Source organism: Rhinolophus sinicus, chromosome 14, assembly GCF_057876585.1.
Source record: "Rhinolophus sinicus isolate RSI-liver-muscle chromosome 14, RSI-T2T, whole genome shotgun sequence".
Lineage (NCBI taxonomy): Eukaryota > Metazoa > Chordata > Mammalia > Chiroptera > Rhinolophidae > Rhinolophus > Rhinolophus sinicus.
The window spans coordinates 108,327,770-108,349,253 of NC_142514.1; the positions used below are offsets into that span (position 1 = coordinate 108,327,770).

At 37.8% G+C, this 21,484-nt stretch overlaps 2 protein-coding genes across 5 annotated transcripts in view; one reads left to right on the forward strand and one right to left on the reverse strand.

Moving 5' to 3' along the window:
- Positions 1-2,703, forward strand: part of PIH1D2 (PIH1 domain containing 2) — a 15,145-nt gene extending 12,442 nt beyond the window's left edge. For 2 of the 4 annotated variants that reach the window (XM_019715279.3, XM_019715281.3), the window contains exon 7: positions 1,583-2,702. In XM_019715279.3, coding sequence (XP_019570838.3) covers positions 1,583-1,592 — 10 coding nt within the window. In that variant the 3' untranslated portion in view covers positions 1,593-2,702. Of the gene's footprint in view, positions 1-1,582 lie in introns of all 4 variants that reach the window. The other 2 variants (XM_074335500.2, XM_074335499.2) reach the window with 1 other exon arrangement.
- DLAT (dihydrolipoamide S-acetyltransferase) overlaps positions 1-20,540 on the reverse strand; it is a 24,030-nt gene extending 3,490 nt beyond the window's left edge. Inside the window, exons 1-11 of the mRNA XM_019715278.3 lie at positions 20,176-20,540; positions 19,636-19,737; positions 19,189-19,313; positions 18,872-19,025; positions 16,598-16,724; positions 14,639-14,826; positions 13,531-13,684; positions 8,466-8,533; positions 7,519-7,611; positions 7,075-7,182; positions 3,151-3,266 (exon numbers count right to left, since the gene is read on the reverse strand). Of these exons, the coding sequence (XP_019570837.3) occupies positions 3,151-3,266; positions 7,075-7,182; positions 7,519-7,611; positions 8,466-8,533; positions 13,531-13,684; positions 14,639-14,826; positions 16,598-16,724; positions 18,872-19,025; positions 19,189-19,313; positions 19,636-19,737; positions 20,176-20,454 (1,514 nt within the window). The 5' untranslated portion in view covers positions 20,455-20,540. The remainder of the gene's footprint in view (positions 1-3,150; positions 3,267-7,074; positions 7,183-7,518; positions 7,612-8,465; positions 8,534-13,530; positions 13,685-14,638; positions 14,827-16,597; positions 16,725-18,871; positions 19,026-19,188; positions 19,314-19,635; positions 19,738-20,175) is intronic.
- Between the last annotated feature and the right edge of the window lie 944 nt (positions 20,541-21,484).

The window sequence follows — 21,484 nt, forward strand, 5'->3', positions numbered from 1 at the left end:
AAAAAAGAAAAGGAAACCTCAATAATCATCAGTATTGGTTAAGAACTTATGTGTCACGTTAAGCAAGAATATTGATATTTACTTCAGTTTGTACTTCTCTTCAGCCAGACAGGTATCTTGCCTGGTTTTTACATTCTGCTATGCACTCTCCTTGACTTACACTTTTAGAATGAAAAATGTGTCAGTAGGTTGGCTTCACATGCAATCTCTCAACTTCCCCCCATTTGCCTCACCTAACGTGGGTTTAAGAGGAAAAAAAGGCTCAGCACTCAGTGAGAATTAAACAAAAGGAACTCCGCAGATTTTGAGATAAAGTGGATTGGCTGGAGTTGAGTCTGCAAGCAGAGCATGAGCAGGTGAAAGGAAGAGTGAAGGGAAAGGACTGCATTGTGAGCGAAACAGGAGTTCTCAGGATGTAGGGTGGTGGCACCTCAAAACATAAGATTCCTAATATTTTCTATGCCATGGGCATCTTTGCATTTGGGTCCCTTCTCAGAGTATATGTATTTTTTAACACAGAAATACTCAAGTCACCAAATAATCCTCCCTAAAAAAACTAAAAACAAGTGTAATGAAATTTAGTTATCAAATTATTCAAAAAATGAAATTGTGTTATATGTGCTATTGTATTAACTCAATAAGATCCTGCAACAGGTCTAATGATGGCTATAATATTAGTGATAAGCAAAACAGTATTTTAAGATACTTGCAACAACTACATTGTGATATGAAAATTACTGATTTTTACTGGTCATCACAAGTACTATTAATACCTCTTTGATTTGTTCTCTACATTTTTAACAAGAGGAAATGCTACATTTCAGTTACAGGTTAATGGAAAACACCATCCACATTCCCAGACTCCTGACTTGTATCCAGTCTCCTGGGGCATTTGTGTAAGGGCCCCTGGTAAAGTATTGTGTAATCAAGAAAAAGTTAAAACTTCACATGAAGGAATACTCCAGCTCTTTCTAGGCACAAACTTTAGAAGATTATGGGTACCAAATCCCAAAATATACCCAAGCTGACCAGAGTGCCCAAGCTGGCCAGAGGCGGCAGGCTTCTCCCAATTGCAAACAAAGGGACCTGCTGGAATAACACAGTATGAGACCCTTAGCGGCTACCACAGCTGGGCCCTGGCCAACGTATCACACTGCAAATACTTTCTTAATTAAATTATGGCGTTTTAGTACAATATTATTTTTTTATTGTCTGGTGTTTCTATCTTGTCTAACACTAAATCCAGCAAATAGTACATGTTCAATAAATATTTGTCAAATGGCTGTATGAACAAATGAATGAAGGGCATTTGGTAAGAATTAATGAACAATTCATAGAACTTGCCCTGCTAGCTCGATCCTTTGATCTAAGTTGTGTTTTCTTTAGATATTCTTAAAAGGCTAAATATAAATTTACCCCATGACCCAGCAATTCCACTCTAAGGAATCTACTGAAGAGAAATGAAAATATACATCAACATGAATTATACGTAAATATTCGTAACAACTCTCTAAAAGGTATGTCTATGTCTTGATCCCAGAATCTATCAATGTGAACCTATTTAGTAAAAATGTCTTTGCAGGTGTAATTAGGATCTTGAGATAAGATCATCCTGGATTATCTGGGTGGGCCTTAAATCCAATGCCAAGTGTCCTTGTAAGAGACAGAAAAGACAGAAACACAGAGAAAAGGCCATGTGAAGGTGGAGGCAGAGGTTGGAGTTATGAAGCCACAAGCCAAGGAATGCCTGGAGCCACCACAACTGGAACCAGCAAGAATAGTTCCTCCCCTAAAGCTCGTGGAGGGAGCACAGCCCTGCTGACATCTTGATTTCAGACTTCTGGCCTTCAGAACTACACGAGAATAAATTTTTGTTTTAAGCCACCAATTTTGTGGTAATTTATAATGGCAGCCCTAGGAAACTGTAATAGTAAGTCCCTCAGATGTTCTCCAAGAGGGGGGTGACCAAGGAAAAAGTTAGAATCAGTGGATCACCTAATATGTGTGACAAGACTGAAACGTTTAGAATTCTCTTGGGGAGTTTCAGAAAGAATTCATGAGTTCATAGAAAACTAGCCCTCTCTTAGGCTATCATTAAAATCAGGTTAGTATTCAGTGTTTCTGTCAGTCATGAACAACATTTTCATAAAATATTGATTTATCCAAAATTTGTGCTATAATCAATTTGGTAGAATGATGGGGTGTGTGTGTGTGTGTGTGTGTGTGTGTGTGTGTTTGTGTGTGTACAACAAAGCTAAATCTTAACCTCTTAACCTTCTTTAATAGGAAGTCAGTCAATAAAGTAAGAGAAATTAAAAAAATCCATAAAAACAGAAAAGTGTTATTTAGAAATAATGAAGGTAAATACCAGAAGAAATAAAAGTTTAAAAGTTGTGTTTCCCTTTGGGAGTGCACCTCAGATTAAAGGTTGACTAGGTCACTGTAAGCCATGGAGCAATATTCTAATATATATACTATTATTTTAATAAAAATTAAGTTAATGATAATGATGATAATAATAATAATAATAATAATAATAGTAATATAAAAGAGCCTACATAGCAGAAAAGGCCTGGGCTTAGAAGTCAGAATACTGGTTCCGATCACAGTTCTGCTATTTACTAACATATTAACTCAGGGAAAGTTAAATTTAACTCACTGAACCTCAATTTCTTCAAACAAAAAATGGGAGTGCAATCGCCTAACTTAAGAATATAAGGTGGTCATAAGGATTAAATGAGACATCATGCGAAAGACACCTGAGCAAAGTCACATGCCACTATAACATTAACAAATACTGTTATATAGTTTGTTTGCAATTTTGCTCCACCCACCAAGTTCAGCAGAACTAACTGGTGAACAAAAACCATCTCAACCCTGCTTTGGAAGAGTCATTACTAACTTAATTATACATATCTATATATTTATCTTCCTTTCCTGAACTCATACAAAGAATTTATAATCTTTACTAAGTAAATTTAGCACTATCTCCTAAGCAGTTTTATGTTGTTTTCAAATTGTTTTACCTATGGAAGTCACCTCTTCCGCTGTATTTCATTTCTCCTTACCCCCTATACTCCTACTTATACATGAGATAACACAAGAAAACTGCTGATGGATATATACCTTCCCCAGCAGTGTTATACTCACTGTCTTATAACTGTATCCAGCCAAGAAGAATTTGCTTCAGGAACTTTTAAACATGCCAAAGCGGAAGCTTTTATGATGAAGTCATTGACAGAAATTTTGCTTTTCCCTTCTAACATCTGCAAAGATAAGAAACCATTGTCGTTTCTTAAATTCTCTTCCCAAAGACTGAAACTATAATCTTGAGAAAGGAGGGAGGGTGGGGGAGGGAGGCATATACAAATGTCCTGAAGTAGAAAGGATGAGAAATCAAAAGTTGTTTTTTTCTGTCTTTTTTAAATGTAGGTCTCTATAGATATAAGTTTCTTGCTAAGCACTACTTTAGCTGCATCCCATACATTATGGTATATTATGTCTTCATTTTCATTTACATCAACAAAACCAAAAGTTGGTTCTTTGAAAATATCAACAAAACAACAAATGTTTAGCTAGAGTGATAAAGAAAAAGAAGATTCAAATTTCTAAAACCAGAAATGAAGTAGGGGATACTACCGTGTTTCCCCAAAAATAAGACCTACCTGGACAATCAACTCTAATGCGTCTTTTGGAGCAAAAATTAATATAAGATCCAGTCTTATAATATAATATAATATAATATAATATAATATAATATAATATAATATAATATAATAATGTAATGTAATAAATATTATAATACCGGGTTTTATAAAAGACCGGGTCTTGTATTAATTTTTGCTCCAAAAGACGCATTAGAGCTGATTGTCTGGCTAGGACTTATTTTCAGAGAAATAGGCTATCTACCTTATAGAAATAAGGATTATAGATAATACTAAGGACAGCCAGATGCCAACAAATTAGATAACCTAGATGAAATGGACAAACTCCTAGAAAGATACACACTACCAAAACTAAATAAAAAAGAAACAGAACCTCTGAACTTATCTATAATTACTAAAGAGAATGAATTGATAATAAAAAACTACCTAAACAGAAAAGCCTAGACCCAAGTGGCTTTGCTGGTAAATTATGCCAAACATTTAAAGAATAAGTAATATCAACTCTTCTCAAACTCTTGCCAAAAAAAAAAAAAAAAAAGGGAAGAAAACACTTCCCCATTCATTTTGAGGCCAGTATTAGCCTGGTTCCCAAACTAGACCAAGACATCACAATAAAAAAAGGAAACAAAAATTCTACAGATCAATATCTCTTATGAATACAGATACAAAAATCATCAAGACAAAATTCTAGCAAACCGAATCCAGCAATATATGAAAAGGATTATTCACCCTGACCAAATGGGATTTGTCCCAGGAATTCAAGGTTGCTTTAATATCTGAAAATCAATTAATGTAATAATGTCCTAACAGAATATAGGATAAAAACAACATGACCATCTCAATAGACACAGAAAAAGCATTTGACAAAATTCAACACCCCTTCAAGATAAAAACATCTACTAGTAATAGAAAGGAACTTCCTAATGATAAAATAGATCTACGAAAACTTCACAAGCTATTGTACTTCAGTGGTAAAAGACTTCCCCCTATGATCAAGAACAAGACCAGGATGTCCATTCTTGCCACTTCTATTCAACATTCTATTAGATGTGCAAGGCAGAGAAGTTGGGCATTAAAAAGAAATAAAAGGCATCCAGACTAGAAAGGAAAAAGCAAAAACTACCTCTATTTGCAGATGACATGACTGTATATAGAAAATCCTAAGAAACACACTAAAAAACAAGATTACAGGAAACAAGATCAATATATAAAAGTCAACTGTAGCAATGAACAATTTGAAAATAAAATTTACAATAGTATTAAAAAGAATAAAACATCCAGGAATAAATTTAACAAAGAAGTGCAAAAACTTGTACTCTAAAACTGTAAAAATTGTTGAAAGAAACTAAAGAACTAAGTAAATGGAAAGACATCCCATATTCATGGAGTGGGAACACTTAATAGTGTTAAGATGGCAATACTCCTCAAATTGATCTACAGAGTCAATGAAATCCTTACCCCTATAGGAAATATCCCCAGAATAGGCAAATCTATAAGACAGAAAGTAGATTAGTGGTTCCCTAGGACTGGGGAGGATGGGAGGATTGGGGCTGGGGTTACAGCTAAGAGATGGTTTCATTTTGGGACATTGAAAATGTTCTAAAATGTATTGTGGTGATTGTCATACAACTCCAAATATATTAAAAACCACTGAATTGTAAACTTCAAATGGGTGGATGGTATGCTATTTAATTATATCTAAATAAATTTTTAAAAGAATTAAATAAAATAATATACTGGACATATTTTTCATGCCTAAGTACCAAATAAATTTATTATAAAATGGTTTTAATATTTTGAAAATAAAAGTATGTCATCATCTTTAACCCCTGTAGCCAGTTACCAAGCTGTACTGATACTTCACTGCTTCCTTCACTCATTCATGCATCTAACATCTGGAAGTCTCCTCTACTGGGCATGTAACTCTAAAGCCCTGGATATAAAGCAGTGAAAAAAGTAGGTAAAAATTCTACTCTCAGGTAGCTTACATTCTAAAGGGGATGGATAGACAAGAAATAAGTGAAACATAGTATGTTACATAGTGTTAAGTGCTAAGGAGAAAAATAAAGCAGGGAAAAAGAACTAAAGAGAGAACTCATCACTCACCTCACTCAGCTTCCCTCAACTTTAGAATAAGGTGACCAGAGAAAAACAGAGAAGGTTGTACTGAGTAAAATCCTTAAGGAGGAGGAGGAGGAGGAGGAGGAATGAAGCCAGGAGGATACTAAAGGAAGGTATTCCATGCAGAGGGAACAGCAAGTGCGAAGGGCCTAAAGTAGAAGTATACAGGTGGCGTGTGGCGGAACAGCAAGGCAACCATTGTGTCTGCAGCAGAGTGAGCAATTGGGAAAATAGTAGGAGAGGAAGTCCAGAGGTTACAGACAGCCAGTATATGGCCCTGTGTGCCACTCTAAGGAGTATGCCTTTCATTTTTCACCTCCTTGAAAATATCTTTCAGATTCCTCTCTCCTACTCCATTCTTAATGCAACCCTCTAATACAGACCCTTATCACTTTGTGATTATATGACAAGCAAAAATAGTCTCGGCCATTAAGATATGCCAGTATATATCTATTAGACTAACTTTTCTTAAAATATTGCTATCATCATGTCACTTTTACTGGTGTTTAACTCATCAAGTCCAAATTATTCTGCTTATAAATCAAGGTCTTCCCTAAACCAACAACTATGTATCCATTCTAGAGAAGGTAACTTATCTCCCATATATTCTGTATCTATTTCCTGTTTTTAAAGCACTTTAACTTTATGATATTCCATCATGACAATGAACTTCCTTCAGCCTTTTGCCAATCCAAATGCTTCCTATGCTCCATGGCTCAACCAAGTTTTCCCTATACCACTGTAAATTCCCCAACTGCTTTCAGTGGTCTCCCCTTTCTCTGAACTCCTATAGTACTTAACATATATACAATGTAATCTAGCAGATGAGGGGCATTACCATAAAGAAACTGGTCTACAAATGAATACTTTTACTTTAATAAAAATTGCTTCTGCTTTTTCACATGCATTCTCTCTTCAATTAAATTATCAATTCATGGAGGAGTTTTATCCTCAGGCTAAACACTATGTAGGTGCTTGATACTTAACTATAAACACAAAGTAAACATACCGTTTCTTACCTATCAAAAGACTCAAGTAGTCTCATAGAATCAGTGACTCTGCTAGGCTAAAATGGATCCATGGATCAACTTTAAATGATAAGCTTTAATCAAGGGTTAGAAGATGAAAATTCTCCAGGACAGTCTTTACAAGTTAAAATTAAGATGACACCCATCTCCCACCATCAACTGGCATACTGTTACAAAAAATATGGGCAAAAATATCAACATTTAGTGGGGAAAAACAAGATTTTTAGAATTTATAGAGTTGGAATTTCCAGACCTTTTACCTTATTAAGTTCTTTCCGCACCAACAAAACTTCTCCCATATTGACATCAACAGAAAGGTAATAATGAGGTATGGTTTGCTTAGATTGCATTAACCGCTGTGCAATAACCTGAAATCAAAGAGATTCAAAAGTCAATTAGGATGAGTTGAAATGAAACCTTACCTAACTCAGGACTCTGACCCTATACCCTGCTCCCTGGTAATGCTCACCTCAAGCATTATTAGATTTGGAAGATGGAGGTCTACACCATACCTTATCCCCTTCTAATAGGATTTAATCAGAACACACTATTTGTTTATCCCAAGTATTTAACTGGCCAAACCAAACATCTCTTAAACTGATCATCTAAGATACCCAACTAAAAAAAGTCTCTGTGTTTCAAACTATGGATGCAATAAACCTGCCCTCAACAGCTTTAGTTCCAGATTTCGGTAATACACTTACTCGACGAATGTTGCTGATCGGGATATCTGTGAAGACACCTGTAGGAACTGGCGCCACTCCTGGAGTTGGGGGAGGTACAGCAGCTGCTGGAGCCTATGGGAAGGGAAAAATGCTTTTGTAACTGTGGCTCAATCTTAACGAGCAACTGCGAACAACTACTAGTGACTCTTTTCCAGATGACAAAGTAAAAATTAAAAGGCTTACAGAAAAATAGCTATTTCTAGCCAAAGGTAGCAAAATGGACTCAGATTTGGATGTGCTTTGTTTTTAATTTTTATACTTAGAATGCTGTAATCATGTTTTAAGTGTCATTGTTCTTTGAGCCAGAATAGTTTAATGACTAGTTTGTCAAAATAAGTTTTTGCAAAATTATCTTCAAGAAAAGCAATCAAAGCTTTTCTTGAATTAAATTGAAAAGACAGAGATAAATATAAACAAGGTAATTCATTTTCCTGAATAGTGTTAAGAAAAAACAATGACAAATCTTTCATTTTGAAGTAAACGTCTAAATAACTAAATCATTTTTCTTACTTTTAGCTCATTATCTTAGCACCTTAACCAATCAAATAGAAGTTGGCTATGTGAATTTAATCCCTGTGTGGATTATTAACCAAATAAAACTCAAACCCTAATTAACCGACTTCCAAGCATGCTTTTAAAAACAGGGCTTGAATGAAAAGGAGAGGATGCATTAGAAAAAATTTAGTATCACTACTCAAAAAAACCCAATTTGGAATGCATGTCAATGTAATATATCATCTTTGCTTTTGCAGATGAATGACATCACATTTATATCTATATATTGTCAGCCAGTGAAATTAGACAAAAGAAAACATTCATAAATAATGTATGTTTCATTCATAAACAATGTATGAAAGGGTCTAACAGGCTGGACAAAGCACTTTGCAGGGACAAATTGGGGGGAAAGCCAAATGTAACTAACTCACAGGAGCAGCTTTAGAAGGCACAAAAGAGTCGATGTCCTTCTTGATGATTCTGCCTTCTGGTCCTGTTCCTGGAAGAGATACATAAATGCCACATAGATGAGAGCCTACTGCTGAGTCCTCAGAGACCTACACTGTGATCGGGAAGTGCAAGTTCCTAAGGGTTCTCTACCAAAGACCCTCTGAAGGAACCAATGCCTTAATCCTGCCCCTTATAGTGCTCCCTAAAAATACTAGTTTCTGTCAATTATTCATTTTAATTCACACAAGGTGGATTTTGTTTGATCTGTAGTGGTACTTTTCTTTTCAACTATAGCAAGTATCCTCTTTCAAAGTTTTATCTAATTAAGTTGTACTTTATTTTTTTATAATATCTTCTTTACATTTAAATCGGGAAACACCAGCATAAGGATAATGCTAAATACAATTTATACCTCCAAGAGGAATTCTAGGTACCTCCTCCTGATTAGCTCAAAAAAACCCTTTCTGAATCCTAAAATAGATCTCATTTGGGTCTACCTTCATTTAATCATAAAGAATTCCCTTTGTACAGAGTTGACAGACATTAACAATTGTTTTAGATCAATCAGGCAAGTCAATTTTTTTACCCCAAAACAGCATGAATAACTCTTAATTGTAATGATCTCATCTTTAGAATCACTCATTCCTTACGTGGTCTCCATTTTTCATAGCTTTCTCACAGTAGCTGAGGCTCCAAACTGGCCTGTGTTAGAGACTCTGAAGGAAACGAGTACAATGCCACACATGAGAAAACATTTTCAAAGTTCTCTCAAGAGGCTTAATTTCATTTACAATTTCTTTTCTCCTCCCATCCACAACCTCTTAGGTTTAACTTCAGACCCAAGTAGATAATCCTGAACCTTAATTCTAAGGAGATTCAGAATTTAGTTATTAAAATACCTTTTACACTGGCCCACTTCTAGAAAAAATTTGATCAAATTGATTCATCTTCCCCCAAGGCAGACTTTTAAAAGGATTCTCGTTGTATGCAGTTCGTCCCAACTCCTTTCCTTCATTATGAAAACTGAGTTGGCTAGGACTGTGTTTATCCTCACCAGGAGCTCTAGAACAGAGGTAGCAGTACCCCTATTAGATTCCCCTCCTTTACAAAAGACAGAAACCATAACCTCCCCTTAAACCAAGGTTGATTTGGATATGCAACCCCTCAAAAGGAGGAAAGCTACAGTAGTACCATTTGCCTTATGCTAACCTTCAGCCACCAACAAGAATTGCCTATTACCGTGTTTCCCCAAAAATAAGACCTACCCCCAAAATAAGCCCCCATTAAGATCATCAGCCAGATGGACGCATTTAGTACGTTATGACGATGTTCCAGAAGATGACATGACTGTATTTGAATAAATGTAGATTGTTCTCCATGAACAAATAAGACGTCTCCTGAAAATACGCCCTAATGCGTCTTTTGGAGCAAAAATTAATATAAAACTCGGTCTTATTTTCAGGGAAATACAGTATAAGACCCGGTCTTATTTTTGGGGAAATCCGGTAGGAGTTAGTTGATATCTTTAAAATTATTTTGCCTATATCCCTAAGAAGTTACAACAGGCCATCATAAAGCAATGTGGTAAAAAGGGAATACTAACCTAGGAGTAAAAAATGTAGGGGTTTTGTCAAACATAAACTAGACAGATTAACTATAGTCACTTAACCTCATCTGGTCTTCAGCCTCAGCTGTAGGATAGACATTATACTATCAGCCCTGCTCACAGGAATGTTGAGGATGAAATGAAATAGTGATGAAATTGACAGTTATAAAAACAGTCACGGGGATGTCAAGTACAGCAAGGGAATATAGTCAATAATATTGTAATAACTGCGGTGTCAGATGGGTGCTAGATTTATGGGGTGATCACTTTATAAGTTATGTATCAATAAATGTCTAGTAACTAAGATGCACACCTGAAACTAATATAATATTGTCAATTGCAATTGAAAAATTAAAAAAAAATTTTTTTAATACGATAATGATGTGCAAGTGCCCTGCATCAAAGCAATACAAGACATAATGTGGGTAGCTTTGAGACAAGTCAAATTCTGAACATTAAGATTCAGGATTTAGGGGCCGGCCCGGTGGCTCAGGCGGTTAGAGCTCCATGCTCCTAACTCCAAAAGCTGCCAGTTCGATTCCCACATGGGCCAGTGGGCTCTCAACCACAAGGTTGCCAGTTCAATTCCTCGAGTCCCGCAAGGGATGGTGGGCAGCGCCCCCTGCAACTAGGATTGAACACGGCACCTTGAGCTGAGCTGCCGCTGAGCTCCCGGATGGCTCGGTTGGTTGGAGCTTGTCCTCTCAACCACAAGGTTGCCAGTTCGATTCCTCGACTTCTGCGGGGGATGGTGGGTTGTGCCCCCTGCAACTAGAAAATGGCAACTGGACCTGGAGCTGAGCTGCGCCCTCCACAACTAAGACTGAAAGGACAACTTGAAGCTGAACGGCACCCTCCACAACTAAGATTGAAAGGACAACAACTTGACTTGAAAAAAAGTACTGGAAGTACACACTGTTCCCCAATAAAGTCCTGTTCCCCTTCCCCAATAAAATCTTAAAAAAAAAAAAAAAAAGATTCAGGATTTAAAGTTTTTCCCAACTGAGGGTTGCTAGATGAGGGGGGGTGGGGATAAGGGGGAAGGTGAGGGGATTAGAAAGCACAGTCAGTAACCACAAGATGGCCACGGGGATACGACAGTCAATTTGGGGAAACGTAATCAATGTTGTGAAGGTTTTGTAGGGTATCCGATGGTTATTACAAGTGTGGGATGCTACTACCACATCAGGGTAGAAGTCAAGGATGTTGCTAAACATCCAACAACGCATAGGACACACACCACCACCCTCCCAAACAATTATCTGGTCAAAAATGTCAACAGTGCCACAGTTGAGAAATTCTATACTAGACCCATTCTCCTATCACTCATTTTCAAAAGTCCTCTCTTGAAACCCTACCTTCCAAAGTTATACCTCTATTTCTATGCTTTTCTTCATAGCAAAGCTTCCTGAATGAGTTGTCCAAATGCTATCTTATCTCTTCTCCATCCATTTTTCACTTTTCAACCTATCCAGACTGGCTTCCATCACACGTTTCTTTTGAAATTACTGTTGCCAAGTCCCCAGATCTAATCTTTGACTAGGTTCTGTTGATTCTATGTCAAATATGTATCTAGAAGCTATCCATTTCTTTCCACTCCCACTCTCACCGCTGCTGTCTAACCCACCACGATTGTATCCAGAAACAGAACCTTAACAGATGCCTTGGCTTTCATTTAATCCATCTGCAAAGAGTAGCCAAAATGATCTTTTAAAAATATTATGTTATTTCCTCATTTTAATCTTCCAGTGGCCTCCTTTTGTACTTTAAATCAAATTGAAATTCTATCACTACCATGACCTGTAAAGTCCTATATGTTCTCACCCCTTTATTCCTTTCCAACCTCATCTCCTACCACTAGACCCTTCTCACTATGCTCCATTATCACGGGCCTCTTTTATGTTCCTCAAATATACCAAGCTCTTTCCCACTTCAGAATGTGTACTACTGGTCTCTCTGCCCCAAATTCTTTTTCCCCGGTTTTTCACATGGTTGGCTCATAGTTGACTCCTTCTTATCTTCCAGGTCAGATCAAATGTCACTTCATCAGAAAGATCTTCCCCAACCACTCGTCTAAAAACAGTTGTGACTGCACATATATTCACCTTGTCACTCACTAATATACCATCTGGTTTATTTCTTTTTTAGCATTCAAATAATCTTATTTAATAATAATGTTGTTATTATCGTTATAGCTAATACCTGTATATGCTTTCTATGTGCAGGTACTATTTATTAACTTATTTAATCCTCACAACCTATAAGGTATTATTTGCATATACAGATGAAGAAACTGAGACACAAAAGGTCACATAGCTAGTGTATGGCAGAACCGGGGTTCAAACCCAAGCATTCCAGTAAGAGTCCATACTTGTAACTACTATACTATACTCCCTTTCTGATCATTTAATTCTTTTTTTGGTAGTATAACCATCTGAAATTGAAATCTTGTGTCTTATGAGCAAATGTTGACTGCATAGATAAACCTCAATGAGTTTTTGTTTAAATAATAAATGAATCACCTAACTCTAACTGTATAATAAGAATACTGGGATTTTCCCACTTATATCTTTATTAAGATTGCTAAATACCTAATAAATGGTCCTTCTTTATCTGTCTAAATTCTTCAGATGTAATTATTAACCGAATCTCTTCTCCCCTTAAAATGTATTCCAACTTACAATGCTGTCCCTGATTCTAATCACAGATATATAAAGTATGGTAATATACTAATGAATTAGCATTAAGATGGAAAAAAGGATCTTTCAACATTACAAGAATCCTCTGAGGTCCAAAAATTTATAACATCCTATTCTTGTGTTTTTGGAGATGGGCTTGCCTTCTAACCACATAACAAGATTGCAGACATGATAACCAGCACTTAGTTCCCACAGCTGGACAATGGGGAAATAACCACTATTTTCTCCAGTAATTAAGGATGGCAGAATATCAAAACAGAAGGCAACATAGGGTAGTTGGAAGAATACAGGCTTTAGAACTAAACAAATCTAGATTTAAATTGTAACTTTACCACTTAATAAAAAGGGAAACACCTTAAGAGTCTATTTCTTTATCCAAAAAATTGGGAATGCTGATTCTTACTTCAAAGTGTGTTACAAATTTAGTGTGGTATTACATGATTAGCACATATCGTGTTTCCCTGCAAATAAGACCTAGCCAGACCATCAGTTCTAATGTGTCTTTTGGAGCAAAAATTAATATAAGACCCGGTCTTATATGATATCATGTAAGATCCGCTCTTATATTATAGTAAAAGAAGACCAGGTCTTGCATGAATTTTTGCTCCAAAAGACGCATTAGAGTTGATGGTCCGGCTAGGTCTTATTTTTGGGGAAACACAGTAGTTGTACTTGCTGGTCTTAAGGAAGAAGCTCAATAAAATTTTAGCTTTACAACTCCATTCCATAGAAAAGACTTACCTTTTACTTGTGTAAGGTCAATCCCTTTCTCTGCTGCCAATTTCTTTGCAAGAGGGCTAACAAACAACCTTCCCTTTGGTCCAGCAGGAGTAGCTGGGCGTGTGGCTGACGGTGTGTGGGCTACAGGTTGGGGAGGTGGAGGAACCGGGGCCACCTTTTTTAAGAAAGTTACAGATTGTTAATTCACCACTGCAGAGATTGGTCTGAAAGATCAGGAATTTACATTTTATTAAGTCAAAGGTATAGTAATTAAATAACCTTCACCTTTTTTCCTGAGATCATAATGCACATTTTCCCTACCTAGCCAACATAATATAGCTATATGAATAATAGCAATACTTTGTCAAAGACAGACCGTCATCTTACTCCATAACATAGAGAGGCATAGAATTTAATATTTACATCACCAATGTAGTTTTTGTTTTTACTAACCTAATTTCAAAATAATAAATTATTCCATATTGAAAGTACCTTAAGAAATAAACCAACACTAGTACTTGCCAGCTATCCATGAACGTATGGCAGTCAGAAATCAAGTTTTCTCTGACAGAAATGTATACCTAGTCTAAACTATCGATGATTCTGGCATTTGCAGAAGTTCTTGTTTTAGTGTTACCAGTTCTTGGAGTTCGTACACATTCATGTTATAGGTATAGTATATAGTGTCAGACTAAATTCTATGCAAAACAAGCCATGTTATGCTAAGGTTCAAATGTATTACAAATATAAGGCTGATCCACCTTATGTGAATACCAAGAGGGTTGACAGTAACAAAGATAACATAGTAAATGCTATAAAAAATGGGGAACAAAGCACTACCTTCCATATGCATATCTACACCTAAAGCAGAAAAGGAACATGTCACCTCAACTTTTTTCTCAGCAGGACTCAAGACAGTAGGAAAAAAAGAAAGCTACAAGGATCAAATTATTTACTGGGTGAATGGTGCAGTGCCACACAACCTGTAGTCCACAAATGTTAACTGACTATCTCCTTTCTTATTCATAGAATCTTAGAGATGGAAGGAACCCAGAATATTATCCAACCTAATCACTTCATTTAGAAAGGAATAAAATAAGAGTTCCCTCAATTATAAAAGCATACCTACCGGGGGTGGGGTAGGTGGTAGTGCTTGTGGCTTTAAATCAGTTACTTCAGTTGGCCTATAGTCAGCAAATGCTGGTATATCTGCCTCTTTTTCTACAATGATACAGAGTGGCGTTCCGAGAGGGACATCTCTTGTGCCTTCTGGGATCAAGATTTTTGCCAGGTAACCTTCTTCTTGTACTTCAAAACCTTAAATAGAAAGAAAAACCATTATGAAACTTAATGGATTCCACTATTCCACCAAACTCAAAGCACAGTTTTAAGTAAAAGGCTCTTCTTCAAACTAGCTGTATAACCTTTTGCAAGCTATTTCACCTGTGTCTCAGCTTCTTTATCTACAAAATGGGGATAATAATAGTACCTACCTCACAGGGATGTTATGAAAATTAAATGAATTAATATTTTTCAAGTACTTAGAAACAGTACCAGGTACAAAGTAAACACTAAATAAATATCTATTAAATAAAAGTGTAAGAGATTACAGATAGTGGTTAGTTCTAAACATTTTCCTAAAAACACGTCCAAGGGCAGTCCTATGCAGACAAGACTCCAAGATGTCACCAATTGTACTGTTAAAGATCAGAACCACATGGATGTTAAATAAAGGAAGCTACTAGGCTTGATAGTGATGTGGGATTACACCCCTCAAAGCATCTTTGGAGTTTTTCAAAGATGTTATATTTGGAATTACATCAAATATTTTAATGTAAAGAAATATAGCATTATTAGGATTTCTATGGTGTTGACAACTAACATTTTACTCAGCTGCTACTTTTCTTACAAGGAACTCAAAACATGAAGGGTTGCAAAAGTAAAACTAAAGCCACTGCAGAGGACAACTTTTACCTTCTAGATCTTCGCTTTCTGTGGCATTGTGCCTCTCCCTGATGAACACATCTTTGATGAATCCTTCTATTTCCCTATTTCCCAACTGAGAAATAATATCCGATAAAAGAGATGCTTAGAAAGAAAGGACTCCAAGGACACAATAGGGTTTAAAGAGTCTGACCGAGGTAATACTTCTCTAGTGACTATGGTCTGTAGAATACCAGCCTCTACAGTAATACTGGTATTCGAAGCAGATACTGGTATGCAAAGCAGATCTATTGTCATCAAGGTTTTTTGTTCGTTTCTTTCTTTTTAACAAATAGAACCCTTTTTTCTGATAAAATATTATGAGGGTAAAGCACAATATGGAGAAAGATAAAAAGGAGTTGTTGCCCTGGTGGAAGTGAGGGAGGGGGACAGGGCACATTAGAGCCCTGCTCCTTAAGTCCTCCTTAGCCCCAAGATGCCATCAAGGAGTCACTGGGTTTCAAACCAACGTTTTCATGATTTCAGAACACAATCTGAAAACAACCACTGCAGAGGATACCCAGAATCTCCCACTGCCTCTTTGTGGACTGGCCAGAAAAGAAATATATTTACCTATAAATACCTATAAACAGTAACACAAATATATGATTGTCTATGTGGGTTTTGTTCAGAACATAACAATTAATTAGAAAAGAAATACATGGAAATACGATATCTAAATAGGTATATATATACACATCAGTCATTTTCAAACCATGAAAATAATCTAAATCCTAGTTTGTTTTCCCTCAAATTCATCTTAAATTTTTTGGCATTTCTTGCCTTACGAGTTATTTTCTCTTTTTCTCACTTGCCCATTTTAGAGAATGGCAGTTCTGATATAGCTACTCAGTAACATAAGGCTAAACTCTGGCTTAACAATAATCTCTAAGTTGACATATCCCTGATTCAATGAAAAGTGCTGTATGGAACTGACAAATCCGACCACGTGCACTTTTGTTATGAAATATCCTATTCCAGGAAATGAATCCCAAGAATGAAAATGTTTTATGTTATCACTCACTCATTATAGGATAGGGCGGCAATCCTCTTCCCTCATTGGAAAAGTCAGTGTCTCAACCATTAAGAGTTGAAGAAATCTCACCTATAGTGGCCTTGTCAGTCTCTATCTCTGCCAATAAGTCTCCTTCACTTAGCTTCTCACCCACTTTTTTTTCCCATCTCTGAACTGTGCCCATGGTCATGGTGGGAGAGAGGGCAGGAAGAACCACCTGTAGAAACAAAAATTACTGCTTAAGCCTTGGATACAGTAACACTCAGGCAAGCTCAGTTTTATGGAATGATAGTGACTATGACAATCCAAATTCCCATCTGCCTGATACCCCATAACAGCAAAAGCTCAGTGCTCAATAGTGTCCCACCAGTTAAATCATCCTTCAAATCTTAAGCCTTTATAGTATCAGCGATACTCTGACACACCTCCCAAAGTTAAAAGCAATGCGCCGATGGGAAAGATTTCTTTCTAGACAGTCAAAATGAACTCTTCAATGTCCAAGCAAAGATCCTCTTTTTATTTTTTAACACTTAGATTAAGCTAGAAATTTTCATTTTCACAGAATGATCTTGGTCCAGACTATTCCATTAAAATTTTGCTGTGCCTATATTAGCATCTACCTTTCTACTCAGAGGAAACATCATTTCTCCCAAACTTCCCACACACATTTCCAAGATAAAAAAAACTACTATTAAGAACTGTTCTTTACAATACTCACTTCCACCTCAATACAATCTAAACACCATCTTGGCTGATCTAAATGTAAAACTGCTTTCCTGTTTATATGGCTTGTGTACTTACTGAAATTGGATGCTTACTTGATTATTATAGGTTTTGTTTGCTGTCTTCTAAGTCATTTGTGTCTAATTAACAATAGGACTATACTGAGAGAAAAAAATCATTTCAACTGATGTGTCAGGAAGGGGGGGGAAAATAAAACGAAACTCAGAACTTTAAAAACTTTTTAAAAATGTTTTTCTCATTCAGAATTTGTCATCTTCATCTACTCTTAAAAATTAGTGGAGCTGGGATAAAGAAAATGTGGCACATATATACAATGGAATACTACTAAGCCATAAAAAAGATGAAATATTGCCATTTGTGACAGCATGGATGGATCTTAAGAGTATTATGCTAAGTAAAATAAGTCAGATAAAAAAGAACAAGAACTGTATGATTTCACTCATACGTAGACTATAAAACAAAAGCAACAAAACAAACAAACAAACAAACAAACAAACTCATAAATACAGACAACAGAACGGTGGTTACCAGAAGGAAGAGGGGAGGGAGAGGACAAAGAGTTAGTAAAGGGGGTCAAAGACAAGGTGATGGAAGGAGACTAGACTCCGGGTGGTGCACACATAATATATAGATGTTGTGTTATAAAGTTGTACACCCGAAATTTATATAATGTGATTAACCAATGTTATCCCAATAAATCTAATAATAATAAAAAACCCTCACAAAAAAAATTAGTGGAGCTGGCAACTCTATACAGTATCTTAAAAGGATAATTAAGACACAACCCTAACACTTGCGTACAAAACCTCAGGCATAAAATGGAAAGAAATGAAGTAAGCCTTATGTAGTATGACAGAATTTGCTGAACAGGATGAAATAAATGTGTGAACTGAACACCAGGCAAAACTTCATTATGAGTGAATGTTAATAACAGACAATGGAGTAGAACATAATGTCCAAAGGAAAAAAAAAGGATTCCTATACAGAAATTTCTACAAATTAAGTGAAGTTAAAGTTCTAGTCTTAAACATTTAGAAAAAGGCTATCTGGTTTTTATATATTTCCAGTATCTTAACTACACATGGGATAACGCTAATAGTTAATAAATTGATTTAGTTTCTTAGAACTGATTTAGTTAATAGAATCAACAGTGATTGTTGCCTTCAGCTCTGCTACAATGCTATTTTATACACACACACACACACACACACACACACACACACATTCTTTATTGTCAGTTTTATCATATAATACTACTGGACTTCACCCAGTCTTAGAAAAGAGAATACACACGTCAAAGGAAAACACCAATTGGGGACTTTCATTCAATAGACAGCACTAGGCCTACTAGAAGCTCTATATAGGGAGTATAAATGTGCTGCCAGTATGAAGATTATTATTAGCTTGTATTTAGATCTAAGTTATAAAGGAACTGTCCAAGTTCACACACCTGGAAATAACTAGGAATAAAAGTTGTCAATTTTCTTGTTTAAATTTCTATTTACTTTCAAATGACAAGAGGTAGCCATATTTAACGCCAGTTTCCAGAATGTCATAAGTTAAAAACTAATGAATAAATAATAAACTTTCTAGAGCAAACACCCAGAGGCTGAGCCTCACCTGCATGTGAGTGGGATATGAGCTACCAGGAGCCTGAGCAGAAGGTGTAGGTGGCGAAGCAGCAGCAGCAGGGGTTGGTGCTGGGGCTGCTTGTGGGGTAGGTGCTGCTGAGGAATCCAATGTGTAATTTTTAAAGGCCTCAATATCCTCAGGTCTAAGGAAGAGAAAAAAATGCATAAGTACAAGGGGGTTTATAAAGCAGATTTAGCCCCTACAGAAGTAGTCTTAGGACTTTTAACTCCTAATTTCTCAATTCTGGAGTTTTTCAAATTTTTCAAAATCACCTAAGTTCCAAAACTTAACAGGGTGATACTCACTTTTCAACTGTGATACAGATGACCGATCCAACCGGGACATCCCTGGTACCTTCAGCAACGAGTATCTTTGCCATGTAACACTCTTCCATGCTCTCAAATCCAACGGTGGCTTTATCCGTTTCAACCTTTTAACACAAAAGTAGGCGCTTAGCCTTGTGCTCCCAGTGTGATTATTATTAGCTTGTGTTTAGAATCATAGTTTCGTGAAGATAAAGCCTCTATCACAGATATGAAAGAAGGAAATTATTTTTAAAAATCTTAGCTAAATATCAGTTTGGCTAGCTGCTGGCAGCTTACCTAACCAATCTTCTTTAACATCAAGTTGCAAAAAACATCTAAGTTTCTTAAGCAAAAGGAATAACTACCCACTCTGAAAATTAATGCTCAGGCGGTGTAACTAATAAACCAGTCCCTTCTAACTCATTTCCATATTTTAAAACAACTTACCTCCGCAATTAGTTCACCCTCATTGATTTTGTCCCCCTCCTTTTTTTCCCAACGGGCTATGGTGCCTGCCTGCATTGTGGGGGAAAGAGAGGGCAATGGAACCTGGAGGAGAAAAAGGAGAAATGCGAAATTTTAAAAGGGCTACTTACCTCTCAGTCTGGTTTAATGTCTCATTCAATTCAACTTAATTTAATGCAAAGAGTTTGAGCTCCATAACACGCTGGGCCCTGGGGATATAAAAGGAGTTCCAGCCACCAGCTCTCCAGTGACAGGCTTCCCGCTCCACAGTCCTGTGGGTCTGACAGAGCACGTACCTTAGCAGACATCCACATACAGCCCCAGGTTTGGGGTTCTTTTTTCAAAGGAATTGATCAGGAGAGGGAACTCAAGAGCTATAGCAAAGTTGGGTATCGGAGAAAGGACAATGCATATACTGGGAGGGGGTTGGAGGATTCCTGAGGCCTCTGGGGGAAGATCCGAGGCCAAGAAGTCGGCCCTGAAGGACAACGGGGTCCCGCGAAGGACAGGTCTGGGTCTCACCTTCTGATGAGGGGGAAGACTATAACAGCGACGGCCAGGCGATCGCAAAAGCTGCTGCAGGAAGCGATTCCGCTGTATGGCCCACGAGCTGGGGCGCCAGCCGCAGAGTGCCCGGACTCTGCCATACCCCGTGGTAGAGCTGTTGTAACGAACTGGAGCTGGACCAACCCGCGGGGTCACGCACGGTGCTCCGGGTTCCGCCCGTACCGCCGTCCACCGAGGCCTGAATCCTGACGTGGGGGCCGCATTCTGGGCCCGTCGCGCACAGACGCGCCACATAGTGCCAACGACCCCCACACCCCAAAACCAACGCCGTCTCCGAAGTGACCTCTCCAAGAGCAGTGCGGCGTTGCCGTCAGCCACGCCGCGCAGCCGCACGTTGTCGTAAAAGCGGCTCCAAAGATTTACCCCACCCCCGGCCCAGACCAGAAAGGTTTGGAACACACGCCCTTCTATTGAGTCGAGGGGAAAGGGTGGCCCAAAACGGGTAGGGGCGGCTACTTTGGAGCCACGGGGGTAGGGCCATTTCAGCAGGCACACGTTTGGGAGAAATAAGACGTTGACCGGAGCAGAAAGTGGTAGGGTCCTGAGAGGCATCTCAGCGTAGGACGGGGCCCTACGGAGGTGAAGGGCACGGCAAAAGGGCAGGGCCTAAAAAGGCGGTGAGAGCCCGGCTAACTAACCAGCACAGTGGTCTGAGAAGGTGAGGGTGAGGGGCGTGGCCAGGTTTTAAAAAACTGGGAAGAGAGCCGGAGGACCCGCTGAGCCTTAGACTAAGGGGCGGGGTTTGGAGCGCTCCCATTGAGGTGCGAGCGAGGAACCGCCCGAGGGGGTGGCTGTGTGTTCTCTGCTGGTGTGCCTCTGCTGCCCCAGCGGAGGGGACCGGCTCCGCACAGGCTGTATTGGGTTACAAAGATGTAATTTCAGGTTTGCTGCCCAACCAGAAACCAGAGTGAACAGGTTTTTCCAGCCAAATGGTGTGAAGGGCAGCTAAGTATATCCCAACATTCAGGTGTACTGTAAGCAGGATTTGAACAGTTCCCTGTATGAAGATACAGGTTTACAAAACAGATTCGCACTTCTAAAAATGCCTTTAAATCGCAAAAAGCTTTGTTATCCTTGAAATATATCATACTAAAACTAAACTAAAAGCCCATGGAGCAGGAAGCATGTCTGTATTGTTCTTTGATGTCTCCCCATGGTTTAGTATCTGGGAAATGTTGGAGGCTGAATGCATGTCTTTGGAATTAACGAACAAAATGTCACCTACATTGGTTAGATACACTTTACTGTAGGAATATCATCCTGT